Below are 22,763 nucleotides of genomic sequence, written 5' to 3'. Positions count from 1 at the left end.
GAATCAAGATAGGGTGCACCATAATTGCAAACAAAGACATGGATGGATATAGCACAACATTATTTACAAAACATCCTTACTGATCATGCTCAAAATAGGCACGGATTTCTCGGAAACAACATGAACATATGGCATAAAAATAATAACAGGGCAAGGACTTGGAATATTTCTAAGTCCCTGAAATCAACAACATTGAGTAAGCTACTTTGCATGCTTGTGCTAGTCACCACAAAGATCACAAAAATACATGGCATACACCCCTGTAAAGATGGCATGGCATTCTTCAAAACACATGTAGAGCTCAGGATCATAGCATGCACACATTAATCATGGCAAAAATGACAAAAGTGCATTTGCTGAAACAGATCTGAAACCATCATCACATAGCCCTCTTACAACAGCATTTCGGGCATCAAGATGAGCTCAAATGAAAATGATGCAATGAGATGAAATGATGTACTTGTCGAGATGAACATTTTGATATGCTACACGCACAAATCAGAGCTACGATGAGGGAGTTATGATGCGATGAAAAAGCCTGAAAATACTGAGGACTTGGAGAAATATACCCTCGCGAAAAAAAATCGGGCCGGAGGGAGTGGAGCTGGGCCTGGAGACTGGGCCGACTAGGCGCTGGGCCTAACGAGGCCGGCGCGTTGGGCCAAAGGCGGGGCCCACGAAGGGGTCAACGGGGGCGTCGTCGTCTCCCTCGATCCCCATCGGATCGGGGAGGCAGGGGCGGTGACGCCGGTTCCCGCCGGCAAGGCAAGGCGGCGAAGGAGGGCGCGGTGGCGTGAAGAACAAGGCGGGGTCAGGCGGCGCGGTGGAGGAGGAGGCTGCGCGCGGGTGGCGGCGGTGCTCTGCACTGCGGCGCGAGCGAGGCGGCGGGGATGATGGCGCAGGACGGCGCGCTCCGGTCGCCGGAGTTGGTCGCCGGCGACGGCGCGAAGGCGGCGGTCAGCGAGACGCAAGCGCTGGCGGCGGGCGACATGCGGTCCGGGCAGCACGCGGTCGGGCTCGCGCGGGCCCGCAATGGGCTCTTGGGCCGCGGCGAAGTGGGGCGGCGCGGGCGCTGAGGTGGCGGCGCTGATTGGCTGCGGCGGCGGGGAAGGTGACATGGCGGCCTCCAATTGGTTCGGCGACGTGGCTGGCTGGGTGGACGCGTCCGCCGGCGAGCGTACATGTCCGGCGGCGCGGAGGGAGTTGGATCTAGGGTTTCGGGGAAGAGGTCCAAAATTTGGAAAGGGGGGTCTATTTATAGAGGTAGAGGGAGTTAGGAAGCTCCAAATGAGGTGCGGTTTTCGGCCACGCGGTCATGATCGAACGACCGAGATGATGGAAGGGGGTTTAGGTGGGTTTTGGGCCACTTTGGAGGGGTGTTGGGCTGCAACACACACGAGGCCTTTTCGGTCCCTCGGTTAACCGTTGGAGTATCAAACAAAGTCCAAATGGCACGAAACTTGACAGGCAGTCTACCAGTAGTAAACCAAGGCCGCTTGGCAAGTCTCGGTCCAATCCGAGAACGTTTAATACCCACACAAGAAAAGAGGTAGAAATGGGACACCGGATGACATAGGAGCGCCGGATTGCAAAACGGACAACCTGGAAAATGCTCGGATGCATGAGAAGAACATGTATGCAAATGAAATGCACATGATGACATGATATGAGATGCATGACACGCAAGCACATGACAAGGCAACAACAGCAAATAACTGGAAGACACCTGGCACATCGGTCTCGGGGCGTTACAGATTACCCCTTCCCCCGCGAAACTTATCATTTTTGACAGGGCTAGTAACCTCCTCCTCTTTACCTGACCTGCCAACTCCACCTCCATTGGAGTGGGATTCGCTCTTCCCTTAGGATAAGCTCTCGCTCCCACTGCCCGACCCCCCCCCCCCCCCCCCCCCCCCCGACTAGTTGTACCCATAGTTGCGTGGCCCGCTGGAACTTCTTCCTCTAGACCTCCAAAATCTCTCCTCGGACCATCCCTTTCGCCAACCTATATCAGCGCGCAGCCAGCGTCCAAATTGTGAGCGTTCTCCCTTCTTCAACTTGATAGAGCAATCCTTCTCTCCGTGACCAATGATCCCACATGTATAATAGAAATCTGGCAAGTATTCATATTCAAATCTGCACCAATCTCTATCATCCTCTTCTTCCCCCCTCTCCATGGCTACCTTCCCCTTGTCCTGCACCTCTGCACTCTCATCACCCCCGTCAAGGGTAAAACCCCTCATGATTGGTCTATCAATTTGCATCCTGATTTGGATCCGCAGAAACCTGCCAATAGCAATCCCATCAGCCCATGTGTCCGCCTCCACAAACTCCCCCATGATGTTATCAATATCCTCAGCAGACTCCTCGTTCATCATGCCGAGAGGAAGGTTATAAACCCTAACCCAAATTGGGATGTTGTTGTATTGTAATCCTCCGGCCTCTTGGTCAATACGTAGTCTTCCACCACCATGAGTTCCTTGTCAAACATCCATGGTCCGTCTTCAATCGCCTTGCGCTTACCCGACTCCTGATGAAACGTGAATAGGAACTGATTCACACCTATCTCCTTGCACCCAATTCCTTTGATCGGACACCAGACCTTGCCCAGGGAGAGGCAGATCGCATATGGATGTGCCAATCTCTCAGACATGACCTTACCCACCGCCTGCCACATCGTCTCCTTCCCTTTCTCCCTAGATGAGAGCCGAACCTTCACGCCCTTCTTCTCCTCCTCCGAAAGCTTCAAACCCTTCAACATCCCCGCCACCCCTTCCAGCGCCATGACTCCGCACCCCCAACCGCCCCGGCCTCCTCCTAGGATCAGGTGTTGTACGACCACGTGCCCTAGGGTAACGCGCAGAAGGCTTATGGTGGATGGGTTGAGGATGGGAGGAAGGACGCAAACACGAGGACGAGGATGACAGATGAGTCTAGGCGGCGGCGGATCGGAAGAACCCTAGGCAGACATGCAGCCCCGATCGTGATCGCCCAAGGAATCGCCCCCGGAATCACCGGACAGGACGTTAACCGTCACCCAAGCGGGACAGACTTTTTTCACCTGAGAGTATTTTTCCTAAAACTAAAACCTGTTCACAATGGCAGAAGCCTCCCCGTTATATAGGGCGACCTGGGTTACCGACTAAAAGAAAACTTATATAAACTTACTGCTACGATCACAACGATCCCATTATTTTATCCCTATCTTCTACCAAAAAGACTCCCACTAAAATAGGATATCTACGTGTTTATTGGCACACGTGATTTCCTTTACAAAAACTCATGTTTCCTTAATTAAGCTCTCTAGCCATATGACACTGTAGAAGAGAATACTTTGATGCTACCCTAGACGGTATAAGCCTCGTATTACATGGAGTTCTAAAGCAAGGCTCCACTTCATCTGAAGGAATTAGCTCAATAGGCATCTCACCAATACTTGGATCCTTGAATAAAATGTCTGGCTTTTGACTTCCTTGGATATTACATGAGCAAGGCATGGAGCCTAATATACCTCTTTGATTTGTTGAATGTGACACCTTCCTTTGACGTAAAGCAGGCACAATATATTTTGATGTACTTTCCTCACTATTAGCGACTCGTTTCGAAGGTATCTTATTTGGCAGCAATGGTGGAACAACAATATTACCTAGGGTGATCGCATCATCCTCTCCCCCTTCAAGCGAAACCGTCCTCGGTTCCAGGGCAGTCTTCAAAGGCTCCTTGTGTACAGCAAACACATGATCGATCTTGATAGCATTGTTACCCATAGGTTGTAGCACACGTTTGATGCCAACATCTCGGAACACAAAGTGTTAGACCTCCCCTCATGTATAGCATTGCGATCATATTGGCACGGACGACCCAATAGCAACTGACACACATCCATTGGCACAACATCGCAAATCACATCATCGTAATATGTGCCAATATTGAACTTTACACGTACCTTGTGAGTCACCTTCGGACGTCCAGAGTTGTACAACCACTCAATGCAATGTGGTTGCGGATGTGGCCATGCCTTCAGTCCTAAAACATCTACCACACGCTTGCTTATGATGTTGGTGTAGCTCCCTCCATCAATAATCAACTTGCAACACTTGTTGATTCGGCATTGTGACTGGAAAATTTTCCACCGTTGTCCCACGCTTGGAATTTGATCCTCTTTAGCTCGTTGCACCATGATGCATGGCAGATCATAATCTAAAGGATAGCACATGATAGGATTAGATTCACTTTCCCCTTGCTTGGGCTCATCAGACTCTGAGTCAGTTTTGTCTTCGGAAACATATCCATCATTAACAAGGAGCACTCTCTTCTTGTTCAGACAATCAATGCGTTTGTGTCCCCTACCTCCACATGTGTAACACACAATCTCACTAGTACTCATAGCAGACCACACACTTGAATCAGCCCTTGAATCCACTTTGCTCATGGCCATAGATTCTTTGTTCATCTCCTTGTGATCGGTAGCAGCTGACCTATAGGATGAAACTGGCTTGACATTATCATCGTCATGCGAATAGGAATGTCGCCCCATGCTGAAATTGGTGCGGCCTTTGGAAACTTGCTTTGCTTTGACCCACTGTTCAGCACACTCTGCTTGATGAAGAAGCTCTTGCATATCATTATACTGCATCAAATCAACACGGTCGCGTATATCCTCATTCAGTCCCTCAAAGAAATGTGTCATTGTTGCATCATCAGACTCATGCACATTAGTTCTGATCATCAAAACTTGCATCCGTTGGTAATACTCATCCACCGCCATGGCTCCTTGAACAAGACGTCGAAGCTTTGTGTGTTGCTCCTTCTAGAAATAAGCTGGCACAAAGCGAGCACGCATTGTACGCTTCATCTCACACCATGATTCTAGTCGTGCGTCATTGCGGTTGAGTTGATCCCACCAAATTAATGCATAACCTGAAAATTCGAGAGAAGCAAAACGAATCTTCCGCTCCTCGGAGTAACGGTGGTTATCAAAAATCTACTCCACACGCATCTCCCACTCAAGATACTCCTCAGGACCGGCCTTGCCTATGAACAAAGGTATAGTAATTTTATTCTACCAATACCTCCGTCCTCGTCCTCACCGCGGCGCCGCCTTGGTCCATCATCATGGGGATGAGCATCCTATCGTGGTCGGCGAGGAAATTCGCTGCGAGCATCAGAACCATCCTCGGACTCAGCATCATTGTCGTCATTGGCAACGTCCGCCTCTCGGGCATGTTGAGGTGCTCATTGTTGCAGGGCATGTTGTGCCCTCGCTGGAGCAGCCGCGCCGGTTGCCCTTGCTTCTAGGCGACGAAGGGCTGCCTGCATGGCCTGGAACCCGTCGGTCACCATCTCGTCGAGGGCCTTCATGCGGTTGTCGAAGTGCTGGTATGTAGCCTTGAACATAGCATGGACACATGGGTCCAGATCGGGACCATATTGCGGCGGCCCGTCATCCTCCTGCACCTCATCCTCGTCACGCTTGCTTGCGGTTGACATCGCGCGCAGTGATAAACCTGGCGTTCTCTGATACCAATTGATACGACTCAAATAGCTTTGAGTCGATTTTGTGGGATGTCCCTGATCTTTCACCGGCGCAAAGAGGTAGCAGAATATACTTGATCGGAAGCAGATGGACTAGAGCTGACAGATATATATGTGTGTGTGTGTGTGTGTGTGTGTGTGTGTGTGTGTGATGTGTACGTGTGGAAGAATTTGGACTAGATGGATCGGAAGTAGTAGACGTGGTGTAGTAGTACTAGAGCTAGACTAGATGGATGGATTATGAAGTACCCCTAACTTCTCATGTTTGATCTTGGTGGTGGAGACCATTCCCCCCCCCCTCCCCCAAGGCCCCCGCATCGCTCCCACAGGGGCGACTCGGGCGGCTCAAACCCTAGCCTGCCGTCGGGCCTCCCTCCCCCTTTTCCTCCCCCTCGTCGCTGCCGGAGGGGGTCGCCAGAGCGTCGCACGGCTGCCGAGGATGGTGGCGGCGAGGATCTGGTCGCTCCGCCCCTATGGAGGATCTCGGAGCCGAGGTGGCGACCTCGGGCGGTGGTGCTGCGTTGTCCTCAGAAAACGGCGGCAGCGGGTGTTGGCCGCCCATCTCGGGCGTGCAGCGGCACGGTGACGGCGGGCGATGGCTATGTTGCGCGGTGGCTTCAGGGCACCCGCATCAGATCTGAAGCTTCCTCTTCAACCTCTTGTCAACCTTGTCTCAGATCCGTTCTCCGGCGGCCTCCGGGCACCGTAGCCGTGTCTCCTCTCGAGGTGGGGGTTGGGAGAGGGGACCGGAGAAATCTGTGGCTGCCTATGCCAGCCTGCCGGCGCCGCCACCCATGGGCGTCGTCCCCTACTTGTAGGCGTTGGTAAAAATGCCCCCTTTCCCCCTCCTTTTCCTCCCGTGTTGCTCATGGACCAGGTGGAAACCCAAATCCCTCGGGATTGGGCGGCAGCGACGTCGTGGGCGTCATCACCCTCAAGGGGGTGCTGTCTTTGGTGAGCTTTGGGGGAAGTGTGCTTGTTCCGGTTGGGGGTTGCTCGGTCTTCAGCAGTCTTGCCGTGTAGCTTGCTTCTCCTCGTGTGCAAATATCATGCATTGCCGATGCTTTCCTTGGATGAGCTCCAAGTAGTTTGGCGGTGGTATCCTGGTGTGGTCTTCCGGCTGGCAACGGGTCGGCCGCTCTTTAGCCCTCGGGTGGGCGTCTCCGCCTTTCGACGGATCGGCTCCCTTCGTGCCAGGGCGAGGGGGCAGGGAGCCCCCTTCTGAGGTGGAGGAGGGAGACATCGACGGCCAAAGCCCATGGAGCTGACAACAGAGCTCCTCCAACTACTATTTGTTTCATCCCCAAGCTTTGCTAGTGCCCTGCGTGGTGTTCTGCTCGCTGTGGAGGGCTCCTTCGACTTCTAGCTGGACTTGTGCTTTAGTTTCCATATCTTTACTAGTAGTTTGTTGTAGCCTGATAGCTTTTACACAGCACCATGTATCAGCTTGCTATTTTGTTCTTTGTTTCCTTTGTTTGTTCGATGTAATCCTAGCCGGTTGATGGCTTTATTAATTCAAAGCCGGGCTCTTCTTGAGCCTTCGTTCTAAAAAAAGATGGATGGATTATGCGAATGATGATCAGTGGCGGCAACGACGACGGAGTAATTAGCATATGAGAATTTAGCAGCAGTAGACGGAAGGGAAAGAGATGAGATCGATCCTTGCAGGTCAAGAACCGAACTAACTAGTGTCGTAGAAATCAAGTCGTCGAAACACAAGCAATCATGAACCAAATTATGGAACGCAGGAAACAGACTGCCTCATCATCGGATGCATCTGCGAATATTTTCCATAAACTAAAACCTCCACCTAGACAAAGTTGCGCCCCGGTGCGTAACACCTGGGCCAAGCCCGACCTAGACTAGGACACGATGAGAACTCCTCAGCAATTACAAGTTGTACGTAGAAAGAAACTACAAAATCTGAACAAACTAGGAAAAATAAATAAAAAGAAGACACGTACGTATACTTGCATGTATATATGGTTGCTAGGCCAAAACTAAAATGAACTCGATGGTGCAGCCTTCAAACTTTCATTCTGCCGGCCTACATAGAAGTATTGGCAAGGTGTTCTCAATGTGGGCTTCACTTCTTCATGAGGCGCGATCCGAGGAGCAACTTCAGTAGCATATAAAACAGGCATCACACCTAAGATTCCTCTCTGTTTTGTAGCACACATTATCTTCTTATGATGCAGAGCAGGTACCACATACTTTTGCATCTTATTTTCATAGCCAGTCTCTCGCTTGGAAAATACTTTACTTGGCGATGATGGTGAAACGACAAGAGTACCTAGGATGACCGCATCAAAAAACCATTACAGAACATCATGAATAGAGAAGTAACCAAATTAATAGAAGTTCATCATCACACTAAAACCAAAGTACAGTAATGATCAAATGTTATTACTGAAAAAATAAATACATAAAGTTCATACATAGTTCTCATTGAACAACATATAGCTCTTTAGAGCATCTAATTAAACCATACATTGAAACTATGTAAAACATTTCAATGCAACAACAATTGTGATCATAGTCATAACTAAGGTAACAAATGATCCAACGACATAATGATACTAAGCCTCGGTATGAATGGCATATTTTCTAATCTTTCTAATCTTCAAGCGCATTGCATCCATCTTGATCTTGTGATCATCAACGACATACGCAACATGCAACTCGAATTCCATCTTCTCCTCCTCAATTCTTTTTAATTTTTTCTTCAAATAATTGTTTTCTTTTCCAACTAAATTTAACCTCTCGACAAGAGGGTCGGTTGGAATTTCCGGTTCACATACCTCCTAGATAAAAACATATATGTCACGTTGGTTGGCATAATTGTCATAAACACTTAATGAAACAAATAGTTATAAAAGATAAGATATACCACATCTGAATTATATACAGCACAAGGGCCGACGGGGGCGGATACCAAAATCATCGCACTATATAATAACAAACAATAATAAAAGTAAGAAAATTATACAAGTATCTATCTAAATCATACAAGTAAGAATTATTTTTTCAGAAAGAAGATAAGAACAAGAGGCTCACAACGGTGGTGCCGGTGACGAGATCGGCATGGGCAATCGACGGCGGTGAGGACGGGGACGGGACAGGACAGATCAGCAAACCTAGAAAAATCTTGAGGAAAATGGAGCTTGGACAAGGAGCTTGGAGAGGAGAAAGTTTAAGTGTGGCTCGGGCATTTCATCGAACACCTCATGTGCATAGGAGGTGAGCTAGAGCAACACACCTCTCCCACGGTCGGCCAAAAAAACAAAGCAGTGGCTCTATTCGCGGGCAGGGGCAGCGGTATATATAGGCTTCTCTTTAGTCCCAGTTTGTGGCTAAAACCGGGACTAAAGGAAAACATTTGGTCCCGGTTCCATCCACAAACCGGGACTAAAGGAGTTGGGACAGGAGCGAGGCCCATTGGTCCCGGTTCGTGTCTGGAATCGGGACCAAAGGGGTCAGATGAACCAGGACCAATGGCCCTCAAGGCCCGGCCGGCACCCTGGCCTCACAAACTGGGACTGATGCATCCTTTGGTCCCGGTTCATGAGTGAACCAGGATTAATGCCCTTATCCTGGCCTCAACCAAAGCCCTGTTTTCTACTAGTGTAGGGTTTGAGATGAGATGGTGATGGTGAAGATGTTGATGGAGATGGGTCCTCCCATGATGAGAGGAACATTGGTGATGATGAAGACTTCAGTTTCCCCCTCTCAGAGGGAAGTATCCCCGACGAAATCGCTCCGCTAGAGAGAAAAAGTGCTCCTGCCCAGGTTGCACCTCGAGATGGCGGTGCTTCGTCCCGAAAGTCTTCTCTTGATGTTTTTCTAGGGAAAATGGCTTCATATAGGAGAAGGAGTGCCACAAAAGCCTACTGGTGGGCCCACAAGCTCACATGTCGCGCCCAGGTGGCGTGCCACCTAAGCTTCTGGCTCACTGGTGGGGCCCCTCTTGGTGATTCTTCTTCCAGCATTATTTATTTATTCCAAAATAAATCTTCGTAGATTTCCAGGTCATTTCGAGCTTCGGAGAATAGTTGTCTCTGTTGTAGTTTTTTTCAGGTCCAGAAATCCAGCCGCCGACAATTTCCCTCTCCATGTATATCTTGCATAATAAGAGAGAGAAGGCATTAAAATTGCATCATAAAGTGAAATATTGATCTAAAACATTATAAATAAAAGTAGTATAACATGATGCAAAATGGACGTATCATTTCGCAATGTACCCAACAACGGTACACTAACATAAGTGGATTTGTATGAAAATGGGATGCAACCTCGGATTATTAGACGTACACATCAAAGAGACTTTACCCAGGTTTGTGCCCTTGTGATGCAAGTAAAACCCTAATCTTGCTTGTCTAGAGTTATATCAAGGAAAGTGAGTACAATCGGGGAGGGGATCCAACGACATAGATATGGGCTAGTTGGGTTTCGAGGTGGTAGAACTAGACTGGATGTCTTATATCGAATCTACTCTCAGCTAAGCTAGAGCTTTGATTCCTCTATCATCTTAGCCATCCAAGTAGAAAATTTCCCTTCCTTGTCCAGGTCTTGAGGTATTTATTGTCGGCCTTTGTTGGTTTGGCTTCTGTACGCCTTGGTATCCCAGCCTACGACTTGGACTCCCACTCATTTGGTAATGGAACATCTCCCCTTCGGAAATCCTGGGGGTACCTGTTCATGGTAGTCATTTGCTCAAATGTGGGTTGAGCCTAGATATGGGCCTGGACGACCTACCTAGGGGTACACGCGCCATGATGTGAGGCAGAAGCCCACTTCCCATCGACAAGCCCCCCATCATATCAATGGTTGCCCTCGTCGTAAAGTCTTGCTCCGTGATGATGTTTTTCTGTACAATAGCACCCATTGCATGCAAAAACGTGTTAAACAGTAGCACAAATTTCTCGATCAGTTCGTTGCGAATGAAATCGCACTCGAACTGGATGGATTATCCATGGTTATTATTGTCAATGAAGGGTCCACATGGCATCTTGTACATGTTCGGCATGTATGTAGTGTCGAATGACAACCAGTAGTTGTACTTTGCATAGGCCCTGCGTGACGCACCGTCAATCCAGAACAACTCCACCTAGTCCTCGTCATCAAGCTTGATTCTCCAGTAGAAATGTGAATCCTTGACCCTCATCTTCTCGAAGTACGCAATAGCGCTCCCCACGTCTGCGTGGTAGTGATCCATGCAAAATTTACCTCGCTCATTTGTAATGTCTTACATCATGTAGGGTACATCATGAGCAAACCTGTAGAACCATGCCATCAGCTGCATCTGCCTTGCAGTTTCGATTACCTCCTCAGGGATGTTCTGATGTGATGACAGAAACTTTGTTAGGGATGGCTTTTTGATGAGGGGATGGTTGTAGTTGTCGTCGACGATAGTCCACCATGCATCTACATGTGTAACATACATGTGGGCTTGGCATTCCTCACAACCTTTTCCCTTTTCCTCTCCTTCCCAAATGTTGGTTGGGTTTTGCACATCCTACAACTCCTCCTTGTCTGTGAGGGGTTTGCCATCCACTCTCTCTCTCTCTCTCTCTCTCTCTCTCTCTCTCTCTCTCTCTTACTCCTGTCTTATCCAAAAGCCACACCTCCGTGCGTAAATCCTGTAGTGCTCACGACATTTTTCAAACTGCCAAACTTCATTCCTGGATTAGGAGGTTGTGCAATACGCTTCCATGTTGCCGTATCCTTGATCATAGTTGATCGCACTTGATTCTCGAGTTGCCGGTTCACTAATTGTTGGCTCCCCAAAGCTCTCTGCTCCCATGCTAGCATTTGGTTTTGTACAAGGCAAGCTGCGGGGTATGCTCATCGTTCGAGCACTGGCAATGCGACATGGATACATGCTATCAGTTTTTCTGGTGTGGCAAACTCCATTCAAGATGTCTGGTAACTTTCATATAGTTTAGTCACGTGATTCACAAAGATTGGTACCTAATACACTATGAACACGATAGTTTATACATATGTTGTCTGGTAAGGATCTTACATAAAGATTAGTAAAATATCATATCATTTTTTGCTATCTTGGTAGTTTACACACTTGAAGGCTGCTAATTTCTAACCAGAAACAATGGCAAACGACATATTTGTGATCATGGTAGTTTATACACATGAAGGTTGGTAGGTGCACATGGATTTTTTTAACCTGTGACGGCGATGCTAGGGTTGGCATAATTATTGATCGTCGTATGTGCATTCTCATCCTAGTGATTCATTCTTGCACCACTCAGTATGCCATCCACATTATCTTCAAGGTTAGACGTCATTGTAGCACCTGCTTATTTTTTATATTCGCATGTTAGTATTATCGTACACAATTTCTTTTATCGTCAACAAAAAGGAAACTTACACATGTTCGCTGATTTTGTATACTTTTTTTGTTCACATTTTTTTCAGAGGGATCTGATGGAAGCTCTTCATTCAAATAGCATGAGTTTCCCTTCATGTCTACAACACATTTTTTATACTGCTCGGGAACTATTCAATGTAGCATGAGTTTCTTCAACATTATATTTTAAGTCAATTTTTCAAACAGTAGAAAACAGTTTTTAGTGGTATTTTTGCTTTGGTAACTTTGATACATATGAGCTGATAACTTTTTCATAAACAGAATGACAACTTTCTTATTCTTTTTTTCTGAAAACTTTGACTTGCTACGATACCAAACTTAAAACGACAAACCCTATTTGCAGTTCTACCTTTGTCTTCTTGTTTTATAAGTATGTTCTTGTAACAAAATGGAACAAGTGGGTCTGCAAAGTTTTTTAGAGAAACCAGATGATTTTTGGGATTAAAAAGGTTACATTTTTTATCTAATTGTTCCTTGTGGATCTCTGCCCCAATCCCTGGCAATTTTTTTGATTCGGTGTTCATAATTGTGGTTTTCAGAGGACGGGGAGAAGAGAGTTTGGGGGATTTTCTAAAGGAATCGGGCATGGTGCTGTAGCAACCTCTAGATATAGAGAGATGATAGTTTTTTGGCTGTCGGTAAGGCCGAGTAGAACTTGTTTCCTGTGCCTGGGGTAAGAAACAGAGAAGAGGTGTGGTGGTGCAGATGACGTGGGAACTGATGATGCTTTTTTGGTCCAAGATTTGGTGTGGATTTTGTGGATGGCTCGGCCTCGCGAGGTGGGTTCGTTCAGATATGTCTGTCACCAAATGGTTGGCAGTTATAGTTGTCCATTTTTTAAATGAGTAGATGATAAATTCACAAGAGATAGCAAAATAATAATTTGTGTGGTGACTTCACAATAACAAGCAACTACAATGGCCGACAATGTGAAATGTCAGCTCACATCTGCTAATATAAGTATGAGAGAGGTACTAACCACAAAGGAACATTTGTCCATCACAATCATGAGCGCCTCCCCTGAATCAGACGTGACTGCGACAACATTGAGGAAACTCAATCCTAATCTCAGAGGAATGACCTACACCCTACTCCATTCGAGCAACCACCACACCTAGTCTCCTTTGATTCCATCCCACAACCCTCAAAATCATAGCTCTCTCCACTTTGGCCGACCAGCACAGTTCAAACGACACCGTTGTACAGGAAGCGGACGAGGGCAGTTGTGTGTTCCTCTGTCTAACATGAAAACAAACCCCCACCCCAACCCCCGATTTATTGTCGCCATGCCCGTGAATCTTGTAAGAGAATCCTCTAAATGTGTCGCACTGCTTCCCCTCCGGACGACGGCATCAAAGCAAGCACTACGTAGCGGCGTTAGAAGCGCATGAGGATGAGGACCAAGGGTGAGAGAAGATGGAAGAGGATGAGGGCGACGAGGGCATCAAGCAAGCGTAGCAGCGATGGAAGAGGATGAAGGCGAGGGCGGGATCAAGCAAGTATGAAGGAATGTGACAGCTATACAAGCGAACGAGGGCGTGTATAATGCATAGCCTCAAGGTGATGCCTCGCATGCCATATAGGATCGGATATGACGTAAAGTAGGTTCGGATAAAGAAGCGGGATCCTCTCCAAGAGGCGGGTGCTTGAAGAGAAAAAGTGTGGTTCGGTGACAAAAGCTGAAAAGGTAGGAATGAAAAGTAGAGATGCATGTGTACTAAAGTCATTATTTTCTATTTCTTAATGAGGCCCATTAGTGATAGCTTGCATTGGGGAGAAAAAATAAATGTAAATGCCTCAAATTACTTTTTGTCATGGGGCATATGTATCCATATGCCACCATTGTACATGCCCTGAGAATGAGATGGCAAAGAGGATGAGGTCTGAGCTCCCTGCCGAGTGCAGGCATGTTATCCCTCACCAACAAGGAGCTGAGGGACTGTTCACTCTTCACTTATACATCCCAAAGTAAGTGTCACTAAAGTTGAAATAAATCAAGACACTTAATTTTGGATGGAGAGAGTATTACGGTAAATTAATGGATACAAGTTGTGGGACTGAGTGGATTTAAGCTTTGGGAATGAGTTTTTGGATGACTTCCTCCAGTGGCCTGCTTTTCGCAAGTCAGCTTCTGACAGACTTTAACTTTTCACTGATGGCGTTGCTGCCATACAGAATATACGTACGGTAATATAAATAGCCCAGACCGACAAATTTTCAAACAATAGCAGGTCAAGACGGAGCAAAATTCAAGTCTTTCAGAAAATTGGGCCGACCTAATTCCAAATGCAAAATGACTGTCGAAGGATGCAAAAGAAAGATGGTACAATCTACAGTTCTGTCATTCTATCAATGTAGAATCCATATCTTAACTCTTTTTCATTTATACTTCCTCCATATCTAAACATAAGTCGTTTTTGCAGTTCAATTTGACAACCAAATTTTCAATTTGGTTCAGATCAAATAATGCAATTCTCATTATGATAACTGAATTCAATGGACCTAATGATGAAATAATCCAGCTGCAATCAACTGCTTTAAGAGACAAGACAGCAAAGCAAATGCAGCAACTAACAATATATAAGAAACGCTCAAAACATCATTGACAAAACTCAACATATGATATTCTAGCTGCCATAATAACATTGATTGATTCCGCAAGGTACTCATTAAAGCAGTAAAAATAGTCTCACAATGGAACCACTAAAGCATGACAAAAGTTTCTTCTTCAGCAAGAGTAGAACAAGTGAAGACATCACATCCATTCTCTCAACTGCATCAGGAAGCATCTAGATAGGAGAAACTACTTCAGCAGCCTCACATAACAACCTCCCCAAAGCCAAGCCTGCATGATTAAACATAAAGCTGTTACAATGGATTCGTACGCAGTTTAATTACTGAATGTTAAATTCATAGCGAAGAATACAGTGTGATCAGATACAAGAATAAAATGGACTAGCATGAGCAACATTCATCCTAACAATACAAGTTCAGTCAAGGAATCTACTTAAAATCATCTATAGTTACTAGCATGAGCACTGAATCAACAGACAATCTTACCACATTCTACCTAGCTTTAATTGTCATAATTCAAGTCCATATGACCTGCTATTACACGCCACACTCTTCCTAACAAGTTAGCAGACCACAACAGCATTTCTGGTACCAGCAAAGCAACAAATAATTACCGCCAAACAAGAATCTGGTCGTTACCTTCTTAAGCGGGGATCTCCACCTCGCCGTCGTCGATCTCCGTCTGCAGATCCTTGGGGTCCTTGCCGTCGACGGTGCAGCCGACGCTGACGCAGGTGCCGAGGATCTCCTTGACGGTGCCGGCCATCTCCTTGGCCATGGAGCGGACCTTCATGATCTTGGCGATCTCGATGACGTCGTCGAGGCTGATGTTGCCGTTGTGCTTGATGTTCTTGACCTTCTTGCGGTCCCTCTCGGGCTCCTTGAGCGCCTTGATGACGAGGGCTGCGGCGGAGGGGACGACGGACACCTTGGCCTGGCGATTCTGGACGGTGAGCTTGACGGTGACGCGGAGGCCCTTCCAGTCCTTGGCCGTCTCCTTGGCGATGTCTTCTCCGATCTTCTTTGGGGAGAGACCGAGCGGACCGATCTTGGGGGCCAGGGACGACGCAGCGCCGACCTCCCCGCCGGTGACGCGGACATACACCTCCACGATCTGGGACGGGTCGAGCTTGGGAGGCATGGCTGCGAGCTTGGGCTGGGGAGGATTGGCTGTGGGTGTGGCGGCGGCTGGAGTTGGAGATGCTAGGGTTTGAGCGGCGCGCTTGTGTTGAGATTATATACTGTCTGGGATGGATGGGGGTTAGGGTTTGGTGGTTTATTCAGTGGTATGGGTGTATTGGGCCGTCAAGGATCGTCAGAATCAGGCCCTTTGGGAGATTACTAAATGGGCTGCACCGCACATGTTGGGCTGAAGTAGTGGATGGTTTTAATAAAAACTAGCTAATTGTCCATGTGTTGCAACGGGAGCATACACATTCTAATGGTTACATCAATCATGTCTAACATATACCTTTAGAATACTCGTGTACATTAGGCGGCATTGTCGATTTGATTTACCGTTAAATAATTTCTCGCGAATCAACCTGTGGTTGAGTTGGTTAGATGGACAGTGGTATCCCCAACCCACCAGGGTTCAAATCATGGGTGCTCGCATTATTCCTGGATTTATTTCAGTATTTCCGGCGATACGCTTTCAGTGGGAGGAGACATTCCCGTCGACAACGAGGCGCCTACGGTGACTTCGTAAATCTCAAAATGATATGCCGGCTCAGTCTCTCGAAGGTGCTCATAGGGGTAGGGTATGCATGTGTGCGTTCATAGGGGTGAGTGTATGCGCGTGTATATGAGCGCTTGTGTCTGTACTGATGCTCAAAAAATAATAATAATTTCTCCTCTTCCACCAACTCATCTACCTCTCTTTCTCTAAAAAACAAAGACTTGATTAACCTTGAAGAAATAAACGTAGTGTGTAGAGGGAATAGAGGGGAGGCGTGCGTGAACGTGTGTAGCGGACCGTTTTTCTCCTGGTTTTCTTGGTGCGCTAAGCATGGGATGGAGGGAGATGAAGATTGAGCGAAATAGGGACCTTATGTCTTTTTTAGGTAGTGTAGATATAAAAAATACGAAATCAGTAATTAGGGGAACCCCTTACAAAGCTCACTCCCACCTTCTACGACGATGACAAGTGCGCACTACGTGTGCGCCAACTTGTCGCTACTTGAGAGTCCTTTTCTGTAGATTCATTTTTTCAAAACGTTTTATCTCTTGCACCTTGCGTCCAAATCATGAAGCATTTTCACTATGGGATACCAGAAATAAAAAAACACAAAAAAGAAAAAAATATAAACCAGAAAAAGGACCAAAACTCAGGAAAATTGAAAACCAAACGTGAAAGCACAATTGTGCAAAGGGAAGCACAACTATGCATTTTTTAACTTTTTTTGGAAGCACAATTGTGTATTTCCCTTTTTGAGAAGCATGGCTCTTAGAAGCATAACTGTATTTTTTTCCCTTTTCGGTAAGCACATTTGTGTTTCTCGTGGAAGCATAGTGCTTCTCACAAAAGCACAACTATATTTTACTCTTTTTTCAAAAGCACAACTTTTGCTTCTCGCGAAAAAGCAATGCTTCTCAAAAAAGACCGGCCAAAACCTAGGGAAACCAAGCAAACGTTGGAAAAACCAAACGAACACCAAAATGGGTGCAGAAAAAACAATCCCGATGGTAAACCTAGCGCACAACACATGGCAGCGAATGAGTGCACCACTTGGTGCGCTCCCGGACCAAGAAAATGGTCTCAGCCGGAGCCCTCCAAGTGGTAAACCATAATTGGTTGCTCCAAGTATAGCGAGTTGCACCAGACCTCCTGTTTAGCGTCTTCGGCGCGAGCGTAGCGGGCCATGGCCCAATCTCTCCGGTCCCTTGCTCAGTCGATTCGGTTCGACTGTGAGCTTTCATTAGATTGTAACACACTCATACGCCAGCTGTTGTTCATAAAATAATCAATTACTAGCAAAAATTGGTTTTTTAACTTTGGACAAAATGATGAAAGCAAAAAAGTGCTCGTGAGTTTGACAATAATCTTTCCAAAATGGAAAAAAGTTCACTAATTTAGAAAAAAGTTCTTGAATATGAGAAAAAGATATCGAATTCAGAAAATTTTCATGAATATGAACACAATTTTGACAAAAATATTCTCGAATTCAAATAATGTTCATGAATATCAGAAAAAACATGTATTTGAAAAATGTTTGCAAACTGAAAAATGTTCATGAATATGAAGTCGAGTTTGGCAAAACAAAGTTCACAAATTCAAAAAAAATCATGTATCCGCAAAATATTCACGAATATGAATGCAAGTTTGACAAAAATGTTCTCGAATTCTAAAAAGTTCATGAATATTGGAAAAGTTCATAAATAAATTTGAAAATTGTTCCTGAATTCAAAAAATGTTCGCTAATCCAAAAAATATTCATCAATATGAAAAAAGTTCATGAAATCAAAAAATGATTATGAATTAAGAAAACATGAATTTGAAAAAAAATATGGATTTTTCAAAAGTTTACAATTCCTAGCTAAGAACATACTCTCTCATTGTCCACCCCATATTATCACAGAGAACAATCTCTCTCTCAAAAAAAGACAGAACAAAGAGGGGAAAGGATCAGGTTCAAGCTATCAAAAAAAGAAAGATGCATCAGGCTCGACAAATTATCACCAGCTAAGCCGCCATTAGCAATCCGGGCAACCTGCCGGACAAAAACCCAAGAGCAACAATCTGTACAGTTTGTTTGCATACAAACAAGACGCTAACGCAAGAGCACTGCAGCTTACCATCTAATGGCCAAACTAACAGCGACTTGACTGATATTGCAGTCTACGAACCAGATGTGAAGACACTAACGCTATGACTCTGTAACATGTAGCAAATCAATCCATAAGTTTTCACTGTAATGACTAATGATAATATCACGGCAAATTCATTCCTTACCAGTTGAAACAAACAAGCAGTTGAAATCGCTAGATTCACATTTGATTAACAGGGCACAGCAACCTAATGAACTGGTATATATATTACTCATTATATAATCCATATCCATTTGACATATACCACAGAACAAACACGGACAACCAGAACCGACACAAACTGTATAGGTTGGTTCAGAGAAACCATGGTTTCACAACCCGATGCTCTCGACCCACACACACACGAAAAATTGAGCATTTCACTCCTCGGCAGCATTTGGAAATGAAAAAAAGCAAAGCCTAGTTATCACGGCACAACTAGAGCCCTCTCTCCTTCATTCAGTCCCAGCAGATGCTTGATGATTCCAGTGAACTCCTGCGCCGATCAGCACTCAGCGTTGTCGTCCAGCTCCGCGAGCGCCACCCTGCTGTCTTCATCGGCAGTGATGGCCAGGTTCTTCCCTTCCTGCACCAGATAAAGCACAGGCATCAGAAGTCAGTGTACGTCAGTACAAGGAACAGCATATAAATTAGCAGAGATGAGATAATGGTATTAACAAAGGTTTGTCAATTGTAATTACCTTGGCAGCAATAAGACCCTCCTTTAAAGCACTCTTAAGCTTCCTTAGGCTCATGTTAGTGAGGGCGACGTTTTGCTTTGCGCACTCTTCATTCTTCTCCTCAGTGATGGTGAACTTGTGCAGTGTCTTGACGATGGTCTCGGCGTGCTGAGAAACCTCACTGCCCTCGCTGGATTCTTCAAGTTCTTCGATGATGACAGAGTCAACAGTCTTGGCTTCAAGTTCTTCAAGACCCTCCTTCAAAGCACTTTTAAGCTTCCTTAAGCTCATGTTAGTGGTGGCAGAGTCAGCAGTCTTGGCTGCAGATGAGGCAGGAGTAGCATGGATTGCCTCAAGCGCCACCTGAGAGCTGTGGCTTTCAGTTTCAGCATCACTGAATTCAACATCGTCAAACTCTGATGACAGATCAGCGCTGAAATCATCTTCCTCTCCACTCTCCTCATTTTCTTTAGGCTCTTCAACTGTCTCCGGCATCTTGAGATCCTCCTCTTCTTCATTAGAATCAAAGTTAGCTTCAGTGGAGTCGTTAGCCTTCTGCATATCCTCATCCTCGAGGTCCTCCTCTTCATCAGAATAAAAGTTCACAACAGCAGAGTCGCTCACCTTCTGCATATCCTCCTCCTCGAGGGAATCCTCCTCGCTGCTGTACTCACTGAGGTCATCCTCCTCGCTGCTGTACTCACTGAGGTCATCCTCCTCACTGCCCACTCCATTGAGGTCACTCTCCTCTTCTGTCAGATCACTCTTCGGCGAATCATCAGCAGCGACTTCCTTCTCTGTAACAGCAGCTGGGATCATCTTGGTAGGAGCATCAGCAGTCTCAACAGTGGAACTGAAAGCATTTTCCTTAATATCATCAGCAGCAACATCCTTCTCGGTCACCGCAGCTGGTGTCATCTTGTTAGGAGCATCAGGAGTCTTAATGGTGGAATGGAGAGCATCTTCCTTGAAATCAGCAGCAGCAACTTCCTTCTCTGTCACAGCAGCTGGGGTCATCTCGTTGAGAGCATCAGAAGCCTTAACAGTGGAATTGAAAGCATCTTCCTGGAAATCATCAGCAGAAACTTCCTTCTCTGTCACAGCAGCTGGGGTCATCTTCTCGTTAAGAGCATCAGAAGCCTCAACGGTGGAATTGAAAGCATCTTCCTTCAAATCATCACCAGCGACTTCCTTCTCTGTCACAGCAGGTGGGATCATCTTGTTAGGGACATCAGATGCCTCAGCGGTGGAACTGAAATCATCTTCGTTGATGGCTTCCTTTGGCACTTCAACAGCAGCTACTTCCTTTTCTTCACTGGCACTGTTGATCTCATCAACTATCTCGAACACAGGTGACCATTTGCTGCTTTCACCATCTTCAGTTGAGGCACCTTCAACGTTCTTGATAGCTAGTTCAGGTGTGGCCTTGGAAAGGACACCTAAGATAGGTGAATCCTCCATTGCGGACAAGGGAACAGACTTCTCAGCACTGGCAAGCTTCTGTTCTTCCTCAACTGCAGCTTCTGATGCGTCATGGTTCATAATTAGCAAATGGAATCAACAGATAAAGGACAAAATTTATAAAATACAAAAGCAATGACATGGGTGGATTTTGGGATGCTACAGTTAAGTCATATTGGCTACAGATAAAGCAAGGAACAAATGGATACATTTCAGAGTCGCTATAGATGAACATGAAGTTTGAAATGAAACATTTTAGTCCTAAGGCAACAATCCAGAGTACTAATGAGTACATATAAACAAGTAACATATGAATGAAATTTGAAATGTAAATCTAGACTGAGTACAAATAACACAGGAATAAATGGATAGATTTTTAACTGCCACAGCCTAGAGTTTAAAAACAAATGGATAGTGCATTTCAGAAAGCTCTTGATAAGTACAGACAAACAGATGAAGGTTTGAAATGAAGCATTTCAGTCCAAATGAACAATCCAGAGTGCTAATCAGTACTACAGATAAACAAGAACCAGATGAATGAATGTCAAAATGCAAATCTATATGCCTAAACAGTACAGATAAGCCGAGAAACAAATTGATGAATTTTAAAATGCCACAGTCTAGAGTCTTAATCAAGGATTAGCTGAAAGGACTCTGAAGCATCGGTGATGTGAACCATCTCACCTTCCTGGAGCTTGGTAGCCTCTTCCACAACTTCCTCCAGCTTAGAATCTTCACAGCTCTTGTCAGCAGATTCAGTGGGCACAACAGAAGAAACCACTGCACAATCAGGAAGCCGAATCAGTAACTATTCTCAAACAATACAGAAACCAACTTATAACAGGCACATAATTCTAATAGTAACCAGAATCAGTAACATAATCACCTTCATCTCCCTGCTCAGGTTCATCCGCTTTGTTGTTTCCTTCTTCCGGAAGCTTTGTAACTTCCTCCTCCTCCTCCTCAGGATCATCGCACTTCTCATCAGAAGTAACGCCTGCATGATCACAATGCTCGCATAAAAAAACTGCCCCCATGCAATCGAACAATCAAACATAGTGATTAAGGTTAGGAAATCACTCTCACCCTTGGGCTCTGCTTCATGCACCTTCTCCTCCTTGAGTTCGGTCGAATCCGCTTCTTCCTGGTCCAAATCAAACATCGCCTTCGATCTCGCCGTCTTCCTAGTCGATCTCTTTGTGGTGGACACCTCGACCTCCATGGCCTTCTCGGTCTTCTTAATCGACCTCTGGCTCCTCCGCAGAGTGCCCGCCGCGGGAGTCGGGGGGAGGGGCGCGGGCGTGGCCCGCGGGCGGCGGCTGGTGCTGCGCAGCGCGACGCCGGGGGTGCGCACGATCTCCTTGACGAGATTCCGCTTCACCTCGTCCTCGCCCTCCTCGACTTCCATCCGGATGGCCTCGGGCGACTTGACCGAGACGCGGCGGCCGCGCGGGAGCGGGCTTCCTAGATGCTGCTGGTCCTCCCCGGCCGCCGGCGCGGCCTTGAGGACCGACTTCATCGCCGACTTGCCCGGGGTCGGGAGGCAGAGCGTGGTGCCGATCTGGTCGATCCCATCCACCTAATAATCCACAGAAAAAACCCGCATCAAACGGCCATCCCCACGCCCAAATTCATCCCCACCCTAACGAGTCCCGCAACGAACCATCCGCATCTCAAAAACAACAACGCGAATCGGAAGGGGGAAGCCGAGGAGGGAGGGCGCGTTACCGCGGCGAGGGACTGGAGGGCCTCGACCATGGCGAGGTTGGTCATGTTGGCGCGGACGCCGTTGAGCTTGCAGAGCGCCTGGAGCTCGCGGCGCGAGAGGGCGTTGAAGTCCATGTCCGCCGCCGCCGTCTGCATCTCCATCTCCATCGCTCCCGTCTCCTGTCTCTCACCTACCTACCTCCTCCTCCTCCCGTGGCGCGGCGGATGGATTTGCTCGTGGATGGCGAAATGAATGCTGAGATGCGGCGGGGCTAATCGGGGGGCGAGGGGTTATATAGGAGCGCGCGTTCGGGGAGGGCTTTATGACCGTTGGGGGCGAGGCGGCGCTCCGCTCGCCTGCCTAGGGTTTGCCCTCTGCCCTTCCTTTTTGAATGTTTGAACAGGGGCCAGGCCAGATCGCGTGGCGGCTCCGCGGGGCTCCGCGTACCCTCTAGGCTAGGCTGTCCCCAGTCACGTCGCTGCGCGCGGGCCCGGGCGGGAGACGCCGTGCGAGTGAGCGACGGGACACGCTGTCACACAGATCTGATTGTTCCCGGTTTTGACCAGTCTCGCTGCCGCGTGGGTCCCGGGACAGCGTGAGGTGTAGACGC

General features: G+C 46.9%; 2 protein-coding genes across 2 annotated transcripts; both read right to left on the bottom strand.

Annotated features, from left to right (window-relative positions):
• Positions 1–14,525: 14,525 nt before the first annotated feature.
• LOC125514233 (60S ribosomal protein L12-3) lies at positions 14,526–15,720 on the bottom strand. The gene is made up of 2 exons (XM_048679525.1): positions 15,137–15,720; positions 14,526–14,768 (listed from the first exon to the last, which is right to left on the bottom strand). The coding sequence occupies exon 1, from the start codon at positions 15,636–15,638 to the stop codon at positions 15,141–15,143; it is 498 nt and encodes a 165-aa protein (XP_048535482.1). The 5' UTR covers positions 15,639–15,720; the 3' UTR covers positions 14,526–14,768; positions 15,137–15,140.
• A 2,793-nt stretch (positions 15,721–18,513) lies between these two features.
• On the bottom strand, positions 18,514–22,526 carry LOC125514232 (nucleolar protein dao-5-like). Its single transcript, XM_048679524.1, has 6 exons — positions 22,174–22,526; positions 21,532–22,024; positions 21,332–21,442; positions 21,130–21,225; positions 19,006–20,507; positions 18,514–18,890 (listed from the first exon to the last, which is right to left on the bottom strand). Exons 1-6 carry the CDS (start codon positions 22,318–22,320, stop codon positions 18,810–18,812), a joined length of 2,430 nt encoding a protein of 809 aa, XP_048535481.1. The 5' UTR covers positions 22,321–22,526; the 3' UTR covers positions 18,514–18,809.
• Between the last annotated feature and the right edge of the window lie 237 nt (positions 22,527–22,763).

This window comes from Triticum urartu, chromosome 6 (assembly GCF_003073215.2).
Source record: "Triticum urartu cultivar G1812 chromosome 6, Tu2.1, whole genome shotgun sequence".
NCBI lineage: Eukaryota > Viridiplantae > Streptophyta > Magnoliopsida > Poales > Poaceae > Triticum > Triticum urartu.
Note: the sequence above shows the minus strand (reverse complement) of the source record. Positions and strands in the feature narration are given on the sequence as shown.